The sequence below is a fragment of the Sinocyclocheilus rhinocerous genome, unplaced genomic scaffold (assembly GCF_001515625.1).
Source record: "Sinocyclocheilus rhinocerous isolate Xijiao unplaced genomic scaffold, SAMN03320098_v1.1 scaffold223, whole genome shotgun sequence".
Lineage (NCBI taxonomy): Eukaryota > Metazoa > Chordata > Actinopteri > Cypriniformes > Cyprinidae > Sinocyclocheilus > Sinocyclocheilus rhinocerous.
In genome coordinates this window covers 135,339-161,105 of record NW_015627230.1, presented here as the reverse complement: position 1 = coordinate 161,105, position 25,767 = coordinate 135,339, and the positions used below count along the sequence as shown (strand labels likewise).

The 25,767-nt window shown below is 39.6% G+C and overlaps 1 protein-coding gene across 1 annotated transcript; it reads right to left on the bottom strand.

Annotated features, from left to right (window-relative positions):
• Positions 1–6,758: 6,758 nt before the first annotated feature.
• On the bottom strand, positions 6,759–21,495 carry LOC107722878 (interferon-induced very large GTPase 1-like). The gene is given in 8 exon segments (XM_016531377.1): positions 6,759–11,723; positions 12,745–13,828; positions 13,830–14,730; positions 15,649–16,233; positions 16,324–16,842; positions 17,075–17,134; positions 20,818–20,922; positions 21,420–21,495. Coding segments are annotated over 7 exon segments (7,887 nt in total). The 5' UTR covers positions 20,840–20,922; positions 21,420–21,495; the 3' UTR covers positions 6,759–7,007.
• Between the last annotated feature and the right edge of the window lie 4,272 nt (positions 21,496–25,767).

Below are 25,767 nucleotides of genomic sequence, written 5' to 3'. Positions count from 1 at the left end.
AGCAGGCTGCTTTAAACCCTGTATGACGCAAAGCAATTAATAGAAAAAATTAAATAGAATGTAAAAAAAACATTCAAAAAATTTTACATAAAAAAATATTCAAATAATCGCACCACCAGAGCAGAATGCACCAAACTGTATCCCACAATGCAATGCAAATTATTACAAAAATTAAATGATTATTTACTAGAAATAAAAATAAATTTAAAAGACAAAAAAATTAAAAAATATATAAAAAAATTATATTTGCCAAAGTGCGTAGCACACAATATTTGTCAATGTGTGTAATGCAGCAGTGAAGATGCATCAGATAATGTATCCCACAATGGAATGCAATAAAAAAGCCAAAAAGTTAAAAATATAAAAATTAAAATTGACATTATTTCGCTTATTTGAACAATGTGCAAATGTCTGAAACAATTCCAATAATTCCAATATAATAATGTAAAGTAAAACAAAAATGTATGCAAAACATTGTGTGGAAAAGGTTTAAAATATGAATAAAACAATATATGAATTTGAAATTGTTCTATATTGTATACCGCATTTGGTTTATGTTGTGTATTTGCAATTCATTAAAAAAATCCATAAGTTCAATATTAGTTGGCATGTTTCACTTATCAGCACTTTTAATAGATTTTTTTTACATAGTATTAAATTTTGCATAACTACACTTGCAATTTACATAATTTATGTTTTACACAAATTTTTTACAATAGTTACTGCAACATACACAATGAAAGTTATTACTGGAGTTATTACTTTTTTAAGAACATTAATTTACTGATAAATATTGCAAATATATGGGCATTCCTAGATAAGTATGACATAAGTGGAATAATTTAAATGACATAATGCATTAATGAAATGTTTGTATTTTTTACGGTAAGACACTGGCAGCGACTCTGACCGCAGATGGCAGAGATTCAACATTTCACTGTCTGAGCTGAAAGAATCAGGAACAAAAGTGTTTACCTTCAGGAAACAAACAGCAGAAACACTATCAATGTCAGCGATTATATAACAAAAATCCAGCGCATGCGTCGCTTACCGAAAGGGAAGACGCACAAACACACAAAACACCGACAAATAAAGAGTGTGAGATGATGAATCACCAGATGAAGTGTTGAAGTTGAACATTCTCACAGCTTTCACTAACGTTATATAAATGTTGCGACAAAACCTTCTTAAAGTGATGCGTATGGAACATTCCTATAAATTTGATTTATGTTCTAATAACGCTGAGAGAAAACATTTATAGAACAAGATTCTCAAAACGTCCTTACGATGTTTTGTACTTGATGAAAGTTCAAAGAAACGTTTTTGTAACCTTAAAATACTGTTCCAATCACGACAAGACAACTGGACATTTTAAATATTACAAATAAGCATTTAAATAACACAATTTTAGGCGAAAAAGTTAGCATAACACCGTAAGCAACGGTTTTGTAACCATTAAATAACATTATAATTGCGACGAAAACTGGACATTGTAAATATTAAAAATAAGTGTTCAAATAACAATTTTAGGTGAAAAAGTTACCATAACACAGCAAGAAATGGTTTTATAACCGTTAAATAACATTATAACTGTGACGAAAACTGAAAATGTTTAAATAATAAAAATAAGCATTTAAATAACATAGTTTTAGGTGAAAAAGTTAGCATAACACTGTAAGAAATGGTTTTGTAACTTTTAAATAACATTATAATTGCGACGAAAACAGGAAATTTTTAAATATTAAAAATAAGTGTTCAAATAACAATTTTAGGCGAAAAAGTTAGCATAACACTGTAAGAAACGGTTTTGCAACCATTAAATAACATTATAATTGCGACGAAAACTGGACATTTTTAAATATATTAAAAATAAGCATTTAAATAACATAATTGTAGGTGAAAAAGTTAGCATAACACTGTAAGAAACGGTTTTGTAACCGTTAAATAACATTATAATTGCGACGAAAACTGGACATTTTTAAATATATAAAAAATAAGTGTTCAAATAACAATTTTAGCCGAAAACATTAGCATAACACTGTAAGAAATGGTTTTGTAACCATTAAATAACATTATAATTGTGACGAAAACTGGACATTTTTAAATATATTAAAAATAAGTGTTGAAATAACAATTTTAGGCGAAAAAGTTAGCATAACACTGTAAGAAATGGTTTTGTAACTTTTAAATAACATTATAATTGCGAAGAAAACAGGAAATTTTTAAATATTAAAAATAAGCGTTCAAATAACATTATATTTTAGGCGAAAAAGTTAGCATAACACTGTAAGAAATGGTTTTGTAACGATTAAATAACATTATAATTGTGACGAAAACTGGAATTTTTTTTTATATATTAAAAATAAGCATTTAAATAACATAATTTTAGGTGAAAAAGTTAGCATAACACTGTAAGAAACGGTTTTGTAACCGTTAAATAACATTATAATTGCGACAAGAAAATTGGAAATTTTCACGTTCCTAAAATATTAAAAATAAACGCTCGAATAATGTTATATTTTGGGTGAAAGACTTAGTTCAACGCTGTTTTTGTAACTTTTAAATAACATTCTAATCATGGCAAGAAAACCGGATGTTTCAACGTTTTAGAAATGTTCCCACAACGTTTCTGTAACCTAAACGTGTTAGCAGGAGTATTGTGTGTGTTTGTGGGTAGTTCCGCATAAACACATTTCATTACACCAAATACACAAAATAATGTTCTTTTTAGCAGCATCATATGACCCCTTTAAAATCCAACTGATGAAACACAGCGAGCAGAAGGAAACTGCCGTTAGTGAAGAGACTCACGTCTCGCGCAGCGTCTCAATCACACACACACACACATGTTCTGCATATTCGGCTGCAATGCCTTTATTTCTCAAACCAGTTCTGGTGGGTTAAGTATCTGGTTTTTGACTTGTTTACACAACCTTGAGTTGACATTCGCGGCTGATGTGGACGAGCAGATAAAGCCACAGAGGCCTGATCAGGCTCTTCCTGCTCGCGGCGCGACTGGTTTAACTGGAGTCCTGCAGTCAAAAGAGCGAAACCTGCTACAGAATCTCATCAGTCTGACCTCAAACAGGTGCCTGCTGGGAAACCTACCAATGAAATATGAAAAATGTGATTTAATTGGACTGAGTCATCATGACTACACCAGTCTACATAAGCTAGTCACTGAAGGGTCCCTCCGGAAACTCATGGCTTTGAGTGACTTAGAAGAAACACCAACACAATCACTGTCTCTTAGCTAACATAAAGATGACCTCATACAGAACACCTTAGCAACTGCATAGCAACGCCCTGGCAACCACATAAAAATGCGTTAGCAACCACTCCAAACTCAACAGCATAGCAAGTGTTGCAAGATGCAACACAAAAGATATTACAAGCAGCTGTATAGCAACCCCCTGGCAACCACTTATATGCCTTAGCAACATCCTTATTATTACTCAGAATGCCTTAGAAACTGCATAGCAACACCCTGGCAACCACTCAGATGGCCTAGCAACATCCTTATTATTACTCAAAATGCCCTTAAAACTGCATAGCAACGCCATGGTGACCACTTAGATGCCCTAGCAACATCCTTATTATTACTCAGAATGCCTTAGAAACTGCATAGCAACACCCTGGCAACCATTCAGATGCCCTAGCAACATCCTTATTATTACTCTGAATGCCCTAGAAACTGCATAGCAACGCCATGGTAACCACATAGATGCCCTAGTAACATCCTTATTACTCAGAATGCCTTAGAAACTACATAGCAACACCCTGGCAACCACTCAGATGGCCTAGCAACATCCTTATTATTACTCAAAATGCCCTTAAAACTGCATAGCAACGCCATGGTAACCACATAGATGCCCTAGTAACATCCTTATTATTACTCAGAATGCCTTAGAAACTGCATAGCAACACCCTGGCAGCCACTCAGCTGCCCTAGCAACATCCTTATTATTACTCTGAATGCCCTTAAAACTGCATAGCAACGCCATGGTAACCACATAGATGCCCTAGTAACATCCTTATCATTACTCAGAATACCTTAGAAACTGCATAGCAACACCCTGGCAACCACTCAGATGGCCTAGCAACATGCTAACTACACTCTGAATCCCTTAGTAACTGCACAGCAACACCCTGGCAACCACCCAGATTACCCTAACAGCCACATAAAAGTATAGCTTTGGCAAATGCATGGCAATGCCCTGGCAACCACATAGCAACCAAACTAAACACTTTAATAAGCATACAGCAACATCCTGGCAACCATGCAGAATGCTTTATTAACCGTACAGAAATCCACTAGCAACTGCATATCATATATGCACTATGCACTAGCATCATTCAGAGTACCTCAGCAACTGCGTAGCAACACCCTGGCAACCATTCAGAACACCCTAGCAACTGCTCAGCAACTCAATCATTCAGAACTCCTAACTAAATAACAGCATAACAACAAGGCCATCACCAGTGTTGAGAGAAACGCATTACAAGTAACGTGAGTTATGTATTCAGATTACTTTTTCAAGTAACTAGTAAAGTAATGCATTACTTTTTTCAAATAAGTAACACAAGTTACTTTGTTTTATATAACTTTTGTTTTTTTTTGTTATTACAAACAAATAAGCAAGCTCAGCTCAGGTGACAAAAAGTAACGCAAAAGTAACGTAATGCATTACTTTCAATAAAAAGTAACTAAATACCGCAATTAGTTACTTTTTGAATGGAGTAACGCAATATTGTAATGCATTGCTTTCTATAAAAAGTAACTAAGTACCACAATTAGTTACTTTTTTAATGCATGCAATATTGTAATGCATTGCTTTCTATAAAAAGTAACTAAAGTACTGCAATTAGTTACTTTTTTAATGGAGTAATGCAATTTTGTAACACATGCAGCTGCATATTAATGCCCTAGCAACCGCATAGCAACAGCCTGGCAACCACTCAGTGGTGGGGGTGAGTTTTAAAGTCGTTTATTTTATAAATATGTAATATTGCGATGCTCTGCACAGAGTTGAGTGATGTGAATGTGTTTCTCTAACAGGTGTATGATGGAGTGAGTCTTTTATAAACGAGTGTCGCTCAGGTGAGTTCAGACGCTGAGCTGGTCTTATGTAAAGAAACCGCGGGACCGGTGCGTCCGGTGGAGCCGGTTACTGAACACAAGAATGAAAGCGCTGGATTTGACAATAGCATTGGACTCGACGCTGACAAACACAATGACACACACTCGCAGCTCTCGGGTCTCAGGGTTATCGTGTTCAGTCTGGGTCCTGTCAGAAACGGCGTGACACTTCAGCGTCTGCAGGACGAAGTGAGAAAAACCTTTAGAAATCAAAGCAGTGAAGAAACGCAGCTCTGAGCAGCAGAAGATCTCAGGGATTCTGAGTGCTGCGGCTCCTGGTGCGTTACTGCCCCCTGTGGCCATTAATAACACTTCACTACTGATCTACTACAGCTGTTCATCTCATTTCACACTATTTGCATTTAATTCTATCAATTTATCAAAAATGGAAAAAAACAGGTGTCCTGACATTTTATCCTGCTCCTCAGATGGTCCTACCAGGGTTTACTGCGCATGCGCACATCAATATTGCGTCATTTTTCTCACGCTGAACGACGATAATTACTGTATTTGCATTACTGTAAGGGTAGGGGTAGGTCTAGACGTTATTAAAACACAATCTAATAGGTAGAATTTTTATTTTATTTTATTAACTTATTTCTAGCCACAACCCTGAGCAACACATAATTACAGTATTTGCTTTACTGTTAGCATGGTTTACTGTTAATAAACCATAATTTGACAGGTAGCATTTTTCTTGATCTAATTGTAGGCTACTACCTACTGTTTTAATGCGACGTAGCAAAATCTGACAGAGCTGAACCCTGCGCAGTTTCCACTGCATTTAGTCAAAAGTTAGGGAAACTTTTTTACGGCATTTTACAGAATTCAACTAATTTTACGGCATTTTTTAGAATTCAACTAATATTTGACATCAAAATCTTCAATTATAGCACATGAATCTGAGATCGTAATCTGCTGCTGATAGTCTTTAGAAAGACGACATGAAACAGAAATGATGCACACACTGCCTATCTAGGCTAATGCACATAGAGTGTATAAAATCTAAACACTAATAGTGTTTTTAACAATTTAGGGCCAGATTTGCTCAAATTAGTGCGAGAGTGCAATTCCAAACAGCGCCGATGGGTGTGGAAATTTTTGCGGGTTATTTACTGATAATGTGCTAATTAAAGAACACAGATACAACATCTCATTTACATATCGATCAACGCAATATACCAAGCGCAGCGTAAATTAGCGGAGTCGCAAATAAGCAGAGCCGATGCTTAGGAGATCTACTTACGACAAAATAGTTTAAGACATGCTTTTTGGGGGCGTTAAATAATGGCGCAATCTGACGAGCGCAAACATTAGTAAAACACCTTGCGTGATTCATTTTAATACTCTCCTCCCATTAATTTTGCGTCTGCAAGAGAAACTCCTACAAATGCATATTCAATAAGGTCAGGCGCAATAATAACTGTGTGCACGCGCCTCTTCAGCGCTAATTTGTCACTGCATGTCTTTAGTAAATCCTGACAGTACTGTTTTAACGCCAAAAGACGTTGCATTCAAGCTGTTAATAAATCTGGCCCTTAATTCCTATTGGTCAAAATTTCACATAAATTGATATCACTGTAAAAGGCCACAGGACAAGTTTGTTTTTAATATAAATTTACTGTCCTCACAGATATGTGACATTATTTGCATGAAGTATTTTACACTGGATTTGGATATAAATCAGACTGACACTTGATTTCATCATATATCATCAGTCATTAATATCTTTGTTCATTTGACTGATATCAGTATGTGGGAGTGAATCTGGTCTTAAATCCTGGGCTGTATTTGATGAGATCTGATCGTCTTGAGTTGAGTCTGAATCTGAGAGGAGACACAAGAGTCTCAGTCTTCATCTTCTCCATTACATGTATTTATTCAAACTCTCAATAGCGTCCCGTTTTGAGTATTGTTTCCATTCATCTGGTATCCTTCCACTCCCCTCAAATGTTTTACTGTAGTGTTTCTCCAGATCTCTCTGGAATCTGCACACAAACCACTTCCAGTAGAGCTGTGTAAAGAGATCAGGGGTGATGCTCCACGTCGCATAAACTCCTCCTGCGCTTCTGTAATCTCTATATGGAAACCTTCCATCTGATGTATTAAATTCCTGACGACTTGCCACTAAACTTGTGCAAATATCAGTAGAGAGAATCTGTGTAGAAGTGTAACATGTGCCATTAATTCCAGTCACTCTGTGGAAAGCAGCACTGTGATCTCCAGGATGGTTTTCTATGATGTTGCTGCAGACGGCTTTACAGAACGGACACTGAACCCAACAGCACTGACAGAAGAGATCAACCAGAAGCTCATCTGGCCTGTGTTTATAGTCCAGCTTCACTGGAAATGTCTCTCTGTTGAATCTCTTGCTGATCTCACACATTATAGCAGTAAGTTCTTGTCTCATCACATCTTCTAGGAGGTTGAAATCATAAACATCATCATGTTTGACTCCACTGAGGTGTTTCTCAGAGAAGATCAGCTCATCTGAGAGCTGCTGTGTGAAACTCTTCCACCACAAATCAGCATCTCCTCTGTTCTTATGAACATGTTCAGTGGATTCATGAGCTGCTTTTATGATCTTCTGCTGCAGGAGTTTAATGTTCTTCTTCATCTTGGGTAAAACACTGAGACTGAACCGATCACTGATGTACCGCCTGACTTCATCTCTGATGAAACACTTGAGGTGATCTCTGGGATTGTGAATGTAGTTCATGTATTTGTTAAAATCCTCCTCTTCTGCCAGTGTCTTCAGGATGTGTTTGTCCAGATGTGATCTGTTTCCATTCAGTAATGGACAGTTTGATCTCATTTCATCCCTCAGATCTCTGGCAGTCTTCTTGTAGACGCTCTGCTCAATGGACTCTTTCAGTTTCTGACAGAGGATCTCACCAAAAATAACAGCTGATGCGGCTCCATGACAGTATTTCTGGAAAATACTATAGTACTCTTCTCTCTTCTTCTGAACATATATTACATTGGCTTCTCTGAACAGTCTGTGTTGGTCAGTGATCGTCTTGTTTGCTCTCGTACAGATGGACAGAACCAAATCCATGAAGAATTGATTCCTGAACACATATCTCACTGGTCCTTCCTCATGCTCTCTTACTCTCGCTCTGATGTAATCTGTGAGTTGTTGAATGCAGCTATTGTTGTAGCCCATCTTTGAGATGTTTAATGACTGAATCATTCTGTCTGTCTGCTGAGCAACATCTGAGACAAATGATCTTATTTGTGCTTCATCCTCTAGAGACAGAGTTCGAACAAATCCAAATGTTTCTCTAGTTGATCTGTTTAAATGTCTGGCAACAGCACTTGATTTCTTTAACTGTACATATTCTGAATAACTCTGCAGAGTGAAAATATTCCTGTTCTCCCTCCAGTGATCAGCAGGAGCTCTTTCATAGACGTCACTGAGGATCAATCTCACATCTCTCATTATATCAATGTCTCTGATTGCAGGAGTGTCTGTGATGATCTTCTTCACACACTGATCCCAGAACAAATCAAACTCTTTCTTCAGTGTGTCTTTGTCATTTGCTTTGTCTTTGAGTTTTAAAGCAAGTTCTTTGCTCTTTTCAAACAGTGTGTTTTCATGATGTTTTCTCTGAGCATCAATCTCTTTCTTCAGCTCTCGCTGCTGAAGAACCTCATTTAATTTTCTCTTTGTTTCTCTCACAATGTTTTCCTGAACATCTTTGATCTTGATTTCAAATGATGTTTTCCACTGAATCAGTATATCTGCATCTGTGTCTTTCTCAAAGAACTCAGACATTGATTTTTCCACTTCTTCACTTGTCTTCTTCAGTTCTCTCTGAAGATCAGTTTCTTTAACCTCATGAATTTCTTTATTTTGTATTCTGTTGTGTAGTTTGTTCTCAGTTTCCAGCATGGCACAGCGAAGACTCCAGGACCACTTGCTGTATTCAGTCTGCAGTTTCCTGTAAGCTGAGATCCCCAGAGCGTTTCTGAAGCTGAAGACGAATCGTTCATTCAGTAAAGCCTCCCAGAGATCTTTAATACGATCTTTTAAGTCTCTCAGCATCATTCCATGTGATTTTGCTGCATGAGACATGATAGTTTTCTTCAGTTCTTGAATGTTCTTGCAGTAGTTTGGGTTTGGTGGAGCCGTCGGTGGGCTTCCCTCCCAGAGCTGAGCGAAATACTTCACATCTTTCTGAACATCAAATCTAATCACATCACTGAAACATTCTGCATCACAGACTTCCTCTTTAGCAGCGAGTTTTGTCATCTCGTCCAGTGTCTGCTGCAGTCGTCTCCTTCCCTCCATGTTTTTCTCTCCAGCTGTGAGGTCTGAGACGTTCTGATGCACAAACACACAGCTGGGATTCAGTCTGACATTCTTCATCCTCATGAAGGCCTGAACAACAATCTGAAGAATGTCCTGCATCTCAGACGGGTTTTCTCCAAAGATGTTGATCAGTGTCAGATTTCCAAGACCTACAACAAATGTGGCCAGTTCATTGTCATGATGTCTTGATGATCTTCCAGTCAGTTCTAGAGCTCGAAGACCCTCAGTATTCACAACCAGAATATAGTCAGTGTTCATCTGTGTTTTCATCTCGTCTGAGACTCTGATCAGCTGCATGAAAGCTCCTCTGGTTGTTCTGCCAGCACTGACGGCAAACTGCAGGCCAAACATGGCGTTCAGCATGGTGGATTTCCCAGAGCTCTGGATCCCTAAAACTGACAGCACAAAGACTCTCTGGTCTCCTAGTTTCTGTTTGAGTTGATCTAGAACAGCAGAGATCCAGACCACAGGAACATGAGCAGCATCTCCATCCATCAGCTCCAGAGGAGCTCCAGAGATCATCATCTCTGCTGCGAGACTCGGGAGAGAAGAGAAGTGAACCTGCAGGTCTTTCTTGTTCTTCTGCACAGATGAACACGATTCATAGATCTGACCGATCTCCCTCATGATGTGCTCCACACCAAAGACTGCAGCTTGAAGATCCTCAGATATTCTCTCAAGCTCAGATTGTTCAGCTCTGAGATGTTCAGATTTATTATGACTCTCTTTCAGTTTCAAGACTGTTGACCACTTTTCATCATATTTGTGATGTAGAGCAGAAATATCAGCTGATGTATGTTCATCCAGGAGGATTCTGAGCCATTGAAGGAAAAACATCTTTGTGGCAGCGTGTGAGTTCATTTGTTTAATAAAGAGCTTCATAAACTCACTGATGTCAGATCTATGCTGCAGTTCACGTATTTTCTTCATCTCTGTGCATTTTCTACTGATGTCCATTTCTATCTCATCTCCTTGAGGTCGATGTAGTTCTTTGTTCCTCTGACTCCACTGATGCCACAGTTTGCCCTGACGAGGCAGAAACCATTCTTTGACTTTCGTCAGATGTTTCTTCTCCAGTAAACTCATCATCTGCTGTGCTGCTGCTCTTCCTCTCCTGCAGTCTTCATCATCTTCCTCATCTACTCTGACGTCTGAGAGTTTGGACACATCTTCAAGTCTGAAAGTGTGAGAGGAGTCTGAGAGACAAGCATTTATAGCTCTTCTGAGTTCTTCAGACACATCTGACTGATTTCTGTCTTTCAGACCGATCTTGTATTTTCCGTTCTTCATCTCAATTACAGAAGATTTATCCTCAGTAAAAAGACAAATGAGTGGCTTTCTGTCTCTGAACAGGTTTTGGATCTTTGCTGCATGTCTATCATTCCTGTCGAGTCGTGGCAGAAGAACCACATTGACTGAGCTCATGTCAGTGAGGATCTGCAGCTGTTTCTCGTGGTCTCCTGCATCACCGTGTAGATTACAGAACGCAACACACTCACTGAATTTATCTGTGTTTCTCCCAGATGGACAGAACCAGGAGATCTCCACCACTCCGTCCATCAGGACTCTGGTTCTGCTGCTGCCTGGGCAGTATCTGTGGAAGAACGTGTTGTGTCTCTCATTAATCAGACTGCTCATCAGCTGAGACTTGGAGGAAGACACAGAGCCAAACCTGAAGAAGAACACCATTGGAGTTTCTGCCTTGTAGATCGGCTGGGTTTGACTGATGATCTCATTGCTGGTGTTTCTGATCTTCCAGCTCTTGTTGATTTGTCTGAATGTCCAGAGAGGAAACTCAATCTGTCGAGTGAATGGATCAGGAACAAGCAGAGGCAGAGCGTACTGACACTGGGACAGTTTAGTGACCATCAGCTGCTTCAGGAAAACATCAGCACGATGAAACACAGCCATCAGGACATCCATCGGGTGGATTCGCTCAGACTGACTCGTTTCTTTATTACACAAAGACATCGCATTAAAAATATCAAACTCATCTTCTGAGGAGTCACTGTGTCTTTGATATGTGTAATCATCTTCACTGATCTCTTCAGTTTTAATGTATCTTGCTCTGTAGTTCATCATCAGTAGTTTCTGCAGGAAAGTCTGAACCAGCTCTTCTTCAGCACAAGACTCATGAGACTGTAATGAATGTGCAGTTATCTGAAGAACATTTGCAGCTCTCAGTTTATTGAGGTGTTTGTCTTCAAGATGAAGTCTGTGAAATAGATTCTGTATTTTTTCTGCTGGTTCAATGTCCCAGTTTTCTCCCTGTGTAAAAAAACAACAATACAATAAGTTAAAACATGAGTACAATTATAATCATTACAAGCAATAACTCATTTCTATTCGGTGTTAATACAGATTTAAACAGTCTTGTCATGTCATCTGACCTTTCATAAATTTTTTAAAATAACTTAGTTATTAATATAATATAATATAATAATTAACTGAATTTATTAATGCAATCATTATATATGTATATAATCATAAATATAATAAAGAGAAAATGCTTTGGCAAATCTATGTGTAATAATAATCAAAGCCTCTTCTTTTGGGCTCAATCATAAGATAGTTGTTCAGTTCATTTCTGCATTACTGTCTGCAGAAAAAGTTATTTTTTTTAACAAGCTTATTACTGACATAAAGGTGACATTATGCTAAATTAAAGAAAAATAGTGACACTGTTTTCTAGCTCTTAAAGCTGTAAAATGTATGAAAATACTTATTCAGATAACAATGAATAATTGGCACTAGAGAACTAGAGATGTTGAAGTTGAGATGTTTAAAGGGTTAAAAAGGCATAAATGAACATTAAAGGGGTCATATGATGCGATTTCAAGTTTTCCTTTCTCTTTGCAGTGTTACAAGCTGATTGTGCATAGATAAGATCCCTGAAGTTGCAAAGACTAAAGTCTCAAAACCAAAGAGATATTCTTTATCAAAGTTAAGACTCTGCCACGCCCCCCTAAAACGGCTCGTCCTAACACGCCCCCAGATATCTACCTCACTATGTGGAAATATTACCATAATGCCACCCAAATGTGCACGCAAACAAAGAAGGCATGGTTTCAGTAACCGCAGTTAGTGTAGAAGGGGGCTTTGTAGAAAACGAAGCGTTTGAGAGAGGCGGGGCATAGAGGACCTACAATAATGTACAGTATTTGAAAAATAATGTGTTTTTTGAACATTAAAGCATGTCAACATATTCTGTTACACCAAATACACAAAATAATGATCTTTAAAAAAGCATCATATGACCCCTTTAATATGTTCTCTTCATGTTTCTCACCTGCAGTGAAGGATCAGTTTCAGAGCAGATCTTCTTCTTCTTCTCCTCTTCCTCTCTCTCATATTCCTCTCTCCACTGCACTCGTCTTCTCTTCAGCTCTTCTTCATGCTGTTCTTCAAGAGTCTTCTGTTGATCTTCTCGCATGTTTCTTTCTTCTTTCAGTCTCTTCTCTGAATCCTCTAGCTGTTCTTGTGTCTCTCTTTCTATTCTCTCTTTCTCTCTGACTAGTCCCTCCATTTCACTCTGCAGTCTCTGAATCTGTTCATCCCAATCTTTCTGTTCTTTCTCTCGTCTTTTCTCCTCCTCTTCTTCTCTTCTCGTATTTTCCTCTTCTTTCTGTTTCTCCCGTTCCTCTCGTTCTCTCTTCATCTCCTCTTTCATCTCTCTCTCTTTCTCCTTTATTTGTGTTTTATATCTCTCTTCTCTCTCATTAAACTCTTCTTCTCTTCTCTTTCTCTCTTTCTCGTGATGTTGTCTTTCATTCTCTATTCTGTTCATCAGTCTGTCTGTTTCTGTGTCGTATCTGATCTGAAGATTTGCTTTTTCTTTCTTTACAGTCTCTATTTCTTTCCTCATTTCCTTTATTTCATTTTTATACTCCTCTTTTACACTTTTCATCTCGTCTCTCATCTGCTCCTCCTGTTCCTTCATTTCTCTTTTATATCGTTCTTCTCTCTCTCCGAGTTCCTCTTCTCTTCTCTTTCTCTCTTTGTCCTGATTCTGTCGTTCTTCCTCCATCATCATCTTCATTCTCTCTCTCTCTTCTTCATGTTTCTTCATCAGTTCTTCTCTTTCTCTGTTCAGTTTCTCCATCAGGATCTTCGTCTTGTTTTCTTCTTCTTCATGTTTAGATCGAAGATCTTCTCTCTCTTTCATTAATGTTTTATATTCTTCTTCTCTTTTCTTCCGGTCATTCTCTTGTTCTGTAATTTCTCTTTTCAGTTCTTCTTCTCTTCTCTCTCTCTCTTTGTCCTGATTCTGTCGTTCTTCCTCCTCCAACATCTTCATTCTCTCTCTCTCTTCTTTAAGTCTCTGATTATATTCATCCTGCATTTCTTGTTCTTTCTTTATCCTTCTCTCCTCCTCTTCTTCTCTTCTTTGTCTCTCCTCGTTTCTCCCATTCCTCTCGTTCTCTCTTCATCTCCTCTTTCATCTTTCTGTCTTGTTCTTCTCTTTCTTTAATGTCTCTTTTATATCGTTCTTCTCTCTCAATAAATTCTTCTTCTCTTCTCTTTCTCTCTTTGTCATGATGTTCCTCCATCTTCATCTTCATTCTGTCTTTCTCTTCTTCTAGTTTCTTCATCTCTTCTTCTCTTTCTCTGACTCTCTCCATCAGTATCTTCATCTGTTGTTCTTGTATTTCTCTCTCCATCTCTCTGAACATCTTACATGAGTAGTAACTCCCTCCGTTCTCTTTCACCATATTGTCTATCTTCTGCAGTAGATCCGTCACCTGTGTTCGGTCTCCAGTCTCTTTATTATTGAACACATGGAATCTGTTTCCACAAGCTTCAATCAGCTGATTCAGAGCAGATCCAGGTTTTCCCAAACACTGATCAATGGTTTTGTTCTCCAGAAAGTCTCCTCTGGTGAAGAGCACCATGGTGAACATTAAAGATTTCTCTCCAAACGTCTCCTGGATGATCTCCACAGCTGTTGCCTCTTCTTTAGTGAATCGTTGTCCTAAATTGAGCACGATGATGAACACATGTGGTCCAGGCAGGATCATGGAGATGCTGTTGCTGATTTCTCTCTGGATTTCTTCATTAGTCAGATCAGTATCAAACAGTCCTGGAGTGTCGATCACAGTGATGTGTCTGCCGTAGATTTCAGCTGTCTCTCTCTGACACTCTTTAGTAACAGACTCTTGAGATGTTTCTGCTGTGAATGCTTTTCTTCCTAAGATGGTGTTTCCAGTTGCACTTTTCCCGACTCCAGTTTTTCCCAGCAGCACAATCCTCAGATCATCTTCTCTCTCTGTTGAACCTGTAAGAGTGGAAATGCATCAGTTTTTCAGCCTAAAGTTTTTTTTCTGGACAAAATGTAATTCTGTAACATAAAAGAGGTCTGCTGTCTGCTTGGTAAGTATAGTACAGGTGTACAGTAAATGAACATACTTTCCAGAAGGCCAACAATTCACTAAAACGTTTTTTTTTATTGGTCTTCGGAAGTATTCTAATTTGTTGAGATAGTGAATTGGTGGGTTTTTGTTAAATGTGAGCCAAAATCATCACAATTAAAAGAACCAAAGACTTCAACTACTTCAGTCTGTGTGCATTGAATTTATTTAATACACAAGTTTCACAATTTGAGTTGAATTACTGAAATAAATGAACTTTTCCATGACATTCTAATTGATTGAGATGCACCTGTATATGGAAGTAAGATTTACATGCCACTCTACAATTCACACAGTTCAGAGACGCCATCGGTGCGCTTTTCTATATTTTCATCAGTTGCTCTGTCAAATTCTGGAAATATGGAAATATGCAGTGCAACAAATGTGTTTCACTGTGACCTGCATATTTAATATGGATCAGGAAACATTACAGAGACTTTAACTTTTGAAGCTGAATTATTTTGTAGCATTTCATAGATTTATTTTCAAACACAAATGATTCAGATTGTAAAATTACTAAGCTTCACTGAACACTTCACTTCAGTGTTTGGCCAAAATGATCAGATTGACTTTTGTAATAATCTTCATTTCCTGTGGAACACTGAAGCTTTGACTTTGTTTTGAATTTGGAATTTTCGAACTTTAGAATGTTGAATTTAGCAGTTCTTTGGTTTAAAATTCAAATGTATAAAGCTCTAATATAGAATCAAAATCTACAGTAGTAAAAAATCAATTTCAAAACATGCTCTGTAGTTTAAGACCCAAAATGTTCGTCTGCTCATTACCTTGTGACAGTACATGTGTTTCTAGTGACTGAATTTTCTTCTTCATCTCTTCAAATTTCAGCAGTTTTATCATCTGAGCATCCAGAAATGTCTCTGTGGAGAAAAACTCTCCTCTGTTTTCTTCCAGCATCTGCTCGATGTTCTCCATCAATGTGGACACTTGTGTGTTCAGGTCAATGAAATGATGTCGTCCTCCAAAACTCTCAATGACAGACTGTGTTTCTTCATTTAGTTCTGCTGTCTGACGCTCTGGATTCTGCTTTATGAGGATCATGATGTGTTTGTTGATTCTTGGGCTGAAGATCCTCTGGATCTTCTCCGTTTCTGCTTTGTCTTCATTATTAAGTGGCGCATCAGGAATGATGAGGATGAACACATGAACTCCAGGATGACAGAGAGACACACAGCGGAGAGTCTGACGCATCACGTCCTCCTCTGAGAGACGGATCAGAGCCGGAAGCTCTATTACACGAAGCTCCACGTCTGATCTTCTGTCTGTCTGCTGCAGGATCAGACCTGATATGAAGGATTTCAATGTCCGGTCACTCCCACACACAACCAGATTCAGCTTTTTACACTCTGAAACTGAGAACAGAAGAAAATAAAAATGTTAATGTACCTATATAAACATCAAATTTCATCACACAATATCATCCATTGTGAAATACTGTGAACCTTCGGCACAATCCAGACGCAGTCCATCACTCATCTTCACAATGTCCTCAAACATCTGCAGAAGATCATCAGGAGAGCTGCTCCTCTGAAGACTGAAGTGTCTGTTTGCACATTTCTGAATGATTTTCTGTAGGATATCACTGGTTTCTGTGGTCTCTTGTGTTGTGAGCACCATGGTGTGTTGATAAACGCGCTCAGAGAAAGAGAGCAGCACCTTCTCCACACGCTCCTGATCTTCTGCTGAACACGGCTCGTGTTTGAGGAGCAGCACGATCACATGAGGTCCTGGATCAGCCAGATGCACACACTCTCTCACTGTCTGTGTGATCTGGTGATCTGAGATGTTTGTCTGGAGCAGCTGAGGACTGTTGATGACGATCACATGTCTGTCCTTCAGTCTTCCTCCGACTCTCTCTACAACATCTGGAGGAGCTTCACTGTCAAACGCTGCTCGTCCTAATATGAAGTTTCCCACCAGACTGTTTTCTGACACGCTCGAACCCAGAACAACAATCCTCACTGCAAAGAGTCAAATCAGACATTCAGTGTCCACAATCCTCACATCATACAGCAACACATGTGATATGTAACATGTTATGATGCCAGGATCTTGACCTTAATCCAACATCACAGATCAAAATAACCAGAATCCAGCAGCAGAAGATACATTTAATCACTTGTGTTTTGATGGGGACAAATTGCCCATAATTTCGACACATAACTTAATGTATTTATGTAGATAAAGACTTACTCAGAGGAGGTTGTTCTTTGCTCCATCTTCTCCTACGGGGAGTATTGTGGACGACAATCACTGTATGAAACAAAAGACCTTCATCACCCAACAGAAAACATATTTGAACAAAATATTAAAACAGCAAAATGTCTGGGTTACATATATAACCCTCGTTCCCTGAAGGAGGGAACGGAGACGACCGACGAATTGGGATCTCGCTTCTCGAGACCAATCTACTTCGAGTGTAAACTAAACAAGCCAATGGACATTGGCATGCGATGATTGCATCCAGCTGCCGCCGATCACAGCGTGAGCATAAAAAGGTAGCAGGTGCAACGCATTCCAGCTTTACGCTTCGGAGCCGAGTCGGTAACCTGGCCACTCAGCGGTGGTACAGCAGCCGTGGTGACGGGACGTGACGTCTCCGTTCCCTCCTTCAGGGAACGAGGGTTACATACTTAACCGAGACGTTCCCTTTCAGTCAGTCACTATGATTCACGTCGTGACCGATGAATTGGGATCCCTACCAAAGTGCCATGGATGCTGCCCCTTCCAGTGTCCTGTGCGAGCCTCCTGCGCCCCCTTTTTGGTGTTGGCTCGCAACAAAAAGGCCAGTCACTGTTGTCGTAACACTACCCACTCAGTGAGACTGGATAACAATGGGAAAACATAACCGTTCCACTTGGAACAGGAATGCTGTGGAAGCCCCATCCTTCCCGAAGGAGGTTTCGGAAGAACTTACACATATGAACGACCGTTTAGGTGCATATGGAAGATTAGAGTTGATTATAACCCTCTTGGAAATTGCAGAAGTCTGCTGAGGAAACACGGGCTCTGAGGCTATACAGTGGACTTTACACATATGGGATCCACTTAGGTCTCTGCATATGGAACCCAGCCCTCTACCGGTTCAGAGGCGTGCTGTCTGTTCGATTTAATCCAACTCCATACAGAGAAAAGAGATCCTCTGCGTCGAGGAGAGTTTGCTCTTCTCCCAGTTGACCCGAAGGCCCAACCGGCTGAGGTGTGAGAGCATCAAGTCCCTGTGTTCACACAACTGATCCTGAGACTGAGCTAGTAGGAGTCAGTCGTCGAGGTAGTTGAGAATGCGAACACCCTGCTCTCTCAGGGGAACAAGGGCTGCCTCCGCAACTTTCGTGAAGACACGGTGTGACAGGGACAGCCCAGAGGGCAGGACCTTGTACTGATATGCCTTCGAACGCAAACTGCAGCAATGGTCTGTGGTGCGGAAGGATCGACACATGAAAGTACACGTCCTTCAGGTCGATCGCTGCAAACCAATCTCGAGGACGGATGCATCCTAAGATGCGTTTCTGCGTCAACATCTTGAACAGTAACCAGTGATGAAGACATGCAGGTCTAAGATTGGTCATAACCCACCGCCGTTCTTGGGTATAATGAAGTAGGAGCTGTAAAACCCCATCTTCATATCGGCTGGAGGGACCGGCTCTAATGCATCCTTCGCCAGTAGAACTACGATCTCCGCACGCAATCGCATAGCCGAGTCTGACGGTCCGCAGAAGCCAGTGGGACCATTTGGGTAGCCAGGCACCCAGACACCGTACAAGCTGGACCAGCAGGACCACCGGCGTACACGCAGCGAGGTGGAATGCAGGGACCTGGTCCAAGGGCGGACCGAAGAGGGGTCTGAGTGTGCGGTGCAACGCTTACCTGGTTCCACGGTTTGGCAGAGGGTGCGTGAGTAGGGCCTTTGATGACGCTCTCGAACCGCCCGCTGCTGCCTGCTGGTGAGAGAGGAGGATGAGTGTGGTCCGGAGTTGGTCTGTCCGCGACTATCCATGCCCTCTTGGGACCCAGAGACGGAAAAAAACACTCTTGTCGAGATTTTTGGAAACCAGATTCTCCACCTGGCCCTCCTCCAGGGGAGGGAGAGGTGCATTCACCATCCCCCAAAGAGCAGTTCCCTCTCTCTCTGGGTCGCCCGTCCCGGGGCCTCTTGCTCTTCCGCTCACTGCCAGGTTTGACGGGGGTCTAGACGGGCGGGGCGCCTGAGAACCAGCGCAGGCCACCCCGAAGAACCAATCGTCCAACCTTGACGGCTCAGGACACGGTGGAGGTCTCCGATGCAGAGGTCTCCGATGCAGCGATCGACATCCGGTCGTCGGGAGGAGCGCCAAGGATACTGCTGGTACCCTCCTTGTAGAGGGCCCAGCACGTTCCATTGGCAGCTCATCTAGTTGCGGAATGCAAGCGGAGCGATGGTCCCTCGAGGGTTGGTTCCCTGAAGAGTTTGCCACCACTGTAACCCTCAGACCACCCGTGCCACCGCCTGAAGTAGTCCTCGCCTGGCTGCAGCCAGGACGAGAACCAGATCGAGGCAGAGGCAACGGAGCTCTGCCTCTTTCGAGGTAACAGAGCCTGGCCCGCAACTCCGAGATGATCATCTCCCTGCAATGAGAACATGACTCATCCACGAATGCCACCTCAGCGTGCTTAATGCCCAGGCACGTGAGTTAGCGATCGTGACTATCACCCGGTACCAGGTAACGACCGCATCCAGAAACACACAGGTGACACGTTGTCTATAGCAAAACGCAGCCTGATGTGTGCAACCCACTCGACATGGGAAATCACCACCGCTGAAGCGCTGTACCGCCAAAACCACGAGCTCTAAAGAGCGCGCTGAACTCGTTCAGTCTTCTTCTCTCAGTAGTCAGGAGCAAAACGATGTGATCGCTCGGCTCCAAAGCGAAAAGCTGGTATGCGTTGCACCTGCTACCTTTTTATGCTAATGCTGTGATCAGCGCCAGCTGGATGCAATCATCGCATGCCAATGTCCATTGGCTCATTTAGTTTACACTCGAAGTAGATTGGTCTCTCTAAGCGAGATCACAATTCGTCGGTCACGACGTGACTCGTACTGACCGACTGAAAGGGAACTGGTCTAAGTGAAAGATAGTAGATGCTTAGAAATCACATCAGAATAAATATGTTTGGAGTTTGTTGATGAGATAAAAATAATTTGGATAATTTTCACTAAATATGCAAAAATAAATGGATTTCCTTAGATATGATGTATACTGCCTCTGAATGTAAATAAAGTGCTTAGTAACACTTTATTTTAAGGTGTCCTTGTTACACGTTACATGTACTTACTAATATAATCCCAGTAAATTATACATAACCTTTTTATGCTAATGCTGTGATCAGCGCCAGCTGGATGCAATCATCGCATGCCAATGTCCATTGGCTCATTTAGTTTACACTCGAAGTAGATTGGTCTCTCTAAGCGAGATCACAATTCGTCGGTCACGACGTGACTCGTACTGACCGACTGAAAGGGAACTGGTCTAAGTGAAAGATAGTAGATGCTTCGAAATCACATCAGAATAAATATGTTTGGAGTTTGTTGAGATAAAAATAATTTGGATAATTTTCACTAAATATGCAAAAATAAATGGATTTCCTTAGATATGATGTATACTGCCTCTGAATGTAAATAAAGTGCTTAGTAACACTTTATTTTAAGGTGTCCTTGTTACACGTTACATGTACTTACTAATATAATCCCAGTAAATTATACATAATTACATGCAAGCCAAACCCTAATCCTTTCCCTAACCATATAGTAAGTTCATGTAGTTAATTAATATTACTCAGTACTTAAATGTATACTTGCACTGTAACAAGGACATAAAGTGTAACCAAGTGCTTCAAGAAATTGAATGAAAATGTTCTTTTAGAATCATTTTAAACAATGATGCGACTGTGATTTTTACCCGTGGTTTCTGAGGTTGACATGTTGATATTCTGTTCTTTCCTCTATCTATTTCTTTAGTCTTGAGCTGATCATCTTCTCTGACTCCTGACATCTGTTCATCGTCCTGTAAGAGATTTCAATGATTTTCAAACAGTAACACAGTCTCTGTGCATTCTTTCAGACTATGTGAAGCTCCATCACTGTTCTGTAGCTTTTGTGCCTGTTGTTCAGTTTTCTGTTTAACTCTTGCTGTGAATCACTGAACAAACACTCATATGTGATAGAAATAAGATACTCTCTGGATTACTTAAAACAGATTGAACTCAATTATCCAAATGATTGAAAGAATGTTATTAAATGTTGAATCACTTTTATCTCCACATTCAGAATTTATGCAGCAGTTCTGCCAAGTCAAGTGAACATAAACCAAAAACACTTCACAAGAGACAACGTTTCTGCTTCTAAACACTGAACACATTTTGTTTTTGTTCTGTGACAGAAGATGAAAGTGAAACTGTTGCTCATACAGCTATTACATTCATAAATGAACTAAAGTCATTATTTAATGTTGCACGTCACAACTAAGTTTCATATCACAAACATTAAGAAAGTATATGTTACCTGTATTTTGAGGTTTCATCATGTAGACGTTTCTTTCCATGTTGCTACAACAGAACCAGGAAGAAGTTTGTAGGAGTGGTCGTTCTCTTTACAAAGGAATCTAACCCGTTTCTGTCTCCCGGGTCTGATAACAAGTGCAGGTCAAAGTTCAAGCTTGAGACATAATGTGAATAAATGACAAAGACAACAGCAGCTAACCATAAAGATATTCAATGTAAAATCAGTCTATTCATGACATACAAGTCCTTATTTTAATTATGCATTTATGAAGTTATTGATGCATTTTTTTTAGACCTTGTATAATATGTTTTGCTATAAAAAGCCAATTAAATCGCTCAATGCGAGTAGATAGCAGCTCATTCTCTTGTTCTTCATCACTGACTGCCGTTCAGTTCTATTCAGAGAAAATCACAGCAGCTTCTCTCATCTATTATCAAACAGATATTTGCATGTGAACGAACAGAAATTCTACGTCAGATATTTCTTGAATGTACTAAGAATATAAATGAGATTTATCCTGAATCGGTAATTGGTTTATAGTCTGGCTCAGACCACCGAATCTCATCTATATCTCAGATACAGTAATGTTAGAGATGATGTGTTTTCATAAGTCACGTCAATGACTGGATCATGTTTATCAGCTGGATTTGTCTTAAAACCTTTAAGCTTCATGCAGAAGCTCATGGTCAAATATTCTTGCGTTTGGCGTGTAGAAAGAAGTTTCTTGTAAAAAAAAGATGTACGGTAGTCAGTGAGAATTATGTTGTTTCAAATTATATTTTTATGAAATATTCTAAAATTTGACCGCAGTGTGTGTGTGTCACCAAATTAAATGTCAGTTATTACTCTTTCGTTTCCTTACTTTGCTGAACCTGCTACAGATTTCATTTATTTCTTCAGCATCAATCAAAGGTGATCTGTGATTGGTTTTTAAGCACATCGTCTGCAGTCTTTTCTCTCAAGAACTGGTATTTGGTAACAAGGGCTGAAGACACCTTGTTGTGTTGGCTGTTGTAGACCTGAAAACAGAGGAAAAACATTCATACATAGACACCTGACCAGATTACCACACCTAATTGAGCATCCCAGTCCAAAATAGCAATGCAATGAAAGTCAGCCAAATGTGAAGAAATGTTACTAAGTTCTTCAGTACAACACATTAAATAATTATCATAGTTGATAATAATTAGTAAAGGTGTTACTATGAAGAGTAGTAACTTACTCATGGTGTCTGAAGTCTTGCTGGGCATCTCCGTCTTCAGGTTCTTGTAATCTTATGAATTTAACTTGATCCTTCATTTTTGGGAATATTTAAGCTTTCGTTCGTCATTAAAGCGTCCCCATCAATTTCCATTTTTGCATATTTAGTGAAAATTATCTCCTCAACAAACTCCAAACATATTTATTCTTATGCGACTTCTAAGCATCTGCAATCTTTCACTTAGACCAGTTTTGTGGTTTTAATAATCCGTTTAATCAACAGGAGTCGTAAAATTATTATAAAGTAAGAGTTCTAAAATACATGCAGACAGTATGTTACTATCTTGAATGAGATAAATATGTTTCTTTTGATAATTGATGATAATAGCGCTCTGCTGTCATCCAGGTGCAGTTCTTTCTGATGAAAAAGCGATTAATGAAGCTCGCAGCGACCTCTGTTGGTGAAAATAATCACTATACACGAGTGCTCTGTAATCAGCTGGCTAAAATCTTGAAACATATCAAATAAAACATCTGGGAAAAGGTCTTGAGGTAGCAACCGTGGTTTAAGCGGAATAATTAACTCCGGGGCCGTAAATTGACTTAATATTGTGGCCACATTAACACGTCATGTGTGCTTAATTTTTTCTACAATTCTCTGAAGCTCGCAGCGACCTCTGTTGGTGAAAATAATCACTATACACGAGTGCTCTGTAATCAGCTGGCTAAAATCTTGAAACATATCAAATAAAACATCTGGGAAAAGGTCTTGAGGTAGCAACCGTGGTTTAAGCGGAATAATTAACTCCGGAGCCGTAAATTGACTTAATATTGTGGCCACATTAACACGTCGTGTGTGCTTAATTTTTTCTACAATTCTGTGGCCGTCGTCATTAATTCATTATGTAACGCACACCTTAATGTAATGACATAGATACGTGTTATTTCCATAGCTTTTCAAAAATAGTTTATTTGATATATTTGTTATGTTGTCTTTCTTACCTCAAGATATTCGCGCCGCTCCCGCTCAAAACTCCCGCTGCTTGCGTTTGAATGTTTGTAACGGTTTTTCCGCGCGACCACTGATCTCACGCAAAACAGATTCACGTGCTTTGCGTTGCGTTACGTAACTTGCGTACCAAGCCCAGAAACCTTCGGCCTGGATTAAATGTTTTTGTTTTGTTTGTTTTTATGGTCAAAATCGAAACAATACAATAATATTAATAATAATAAAAAACAACTATAAGAAAGAAATAAAAAAAAGTTGCTGATGACACACACACACAACACAATATGCATCAAAGTTAATTACATAATGCTCCTCATTAATATAAACATGTGCCTCACCTGATCAGGTCTAAAAATGTGTTTTACCAAATAGATTCATTTTAAATCATTTGCTTTTGTCATTTGCCAAGTTCTGAGCTGATTTATCTGAGGTTTGAAGGTTGAATGTGGTATGGAGAAAATTTAAAGGTTGTACGGTTGTAAAATATGAAGATATTGAAAAAAGTCTGTTTTTAGGGTTAAGAATTTCACTTAAACTGATGGAGGCCACAACTGCATCTTACATAACTAAATAAGCGTAAATTCAATGATTCAAGTTCATATTTGCACTTTACATTTTTTGCACTTTTTTGAATGGTAAAGGTTCAATCTTTTCTGTAGTGTAGGAAGAAAGAGTTGATTCTGTCCAGTGGGCTGCTGTGTAATAGATGACTGCTTATCGTTGACATTAAGCTCTGTGAACGTTCTTCTTGATAAAACGGTGTTTCTCTCCCTGCTGCTCCTGGCATGATGCGTTCATATGAATGAATAGATGTATTAGAAACTATATATTTGCTAATGTATCGGTCCTCACGGCTCCTGTGATCAGTGGAGACTTCGGTGCAACTTTACTGACATGTTTGTGGTGAAACTATGCCAATGACTCAAAACCAGAATGCACCAGTCAATGCCATTTTGTAAAAGAGTACAGAAAAGATCCAACAGATCAGAGGTAGAATGATCTGTAGGAACAAACACATTCAGTCCTCTGATCACAGTAATACGTTTTTGTCATTTATTTTTTTATATTTATACATTTATACATTGTATTTTTTGAATTACTGAAAGTTTGTTGAAACCTGACTGACAGTCCTACCTACTGGCTAAAGTCAATTTTTTCTTAAACTGGTTTAAAGTCTGTTCACATTCTGAGGCAATCAATTAAAGTGTCTAAATGTATATAACCATCTTATATCTTCTTCAGTAGCCTCAGGACTGTAAAATGTTCATCCAGTCATTGAATTCAGTCCGAATGCAATGATTAGATCTGCCTGCCTGTCAATCTATGTATCTGCATACATCAGAGCAGCCAATAGCGTGAGTTTGGGGCGTGGCCACAACAGCAGGCGGAGCCAGAGGACGTTTAGCAGCTGTTACGGTTTAAAGGCAGGGTATGTGATTTTTCAAAAACACTTTAGAAAACTGATTCGGCCCGAATAGCAAAACAAACTTGTAGCCAATCAGCAATAAGGGGCATGTCTACTCGTGATGTGGAGGAGAGAGCTTTCAGTGCATGGGACGGACATTAGCCGAGCCGAGCGACAGAAAGATAGAGATGGCGGATAAAAAACAAAAGAGGAAAACGTCTGCGGAACGACAAGGCAAGAAGTAGGACCCGTGTAAATATCGGATCAGCTTTCCAGAGAACTCAAGGAGCGGAGGCCTGCGATCGGACGCCGAGGTTGCTTTGTTTCTTCTCAATAGGTGAGTAACACCGTGTCTACAACAACTAAAGTCTGCCTACACTGGACGCGAGAAAGAGGTCAAACGACCGTTGAAAACCATTTGAAATGTATGTCAGCACGTCATAAATAGAACCCGGCAGCAGTTTTCTGTCGGGATTTGTTGCGCCGCGCCGCTCACGTCCGTAGACACGGTGTAACATTGGTTTTGCTTTGTTTCACAGAACTAATCGTGGCCTGGGCTGCGTACGTATATGTGGGGCGGAGCTATCAAAATAGGGGCAAGACCCTTTTGGGGTAGGGGCGTGTTTGTTTTGGTGATTTCAAATATCAACATTGGCCACCCAAAATCACTTACTCTGCCTTTAACTGGTGAGCGTGTTAAAGAAATAGTTCACCCAAAAATTTAAATTCTGTCA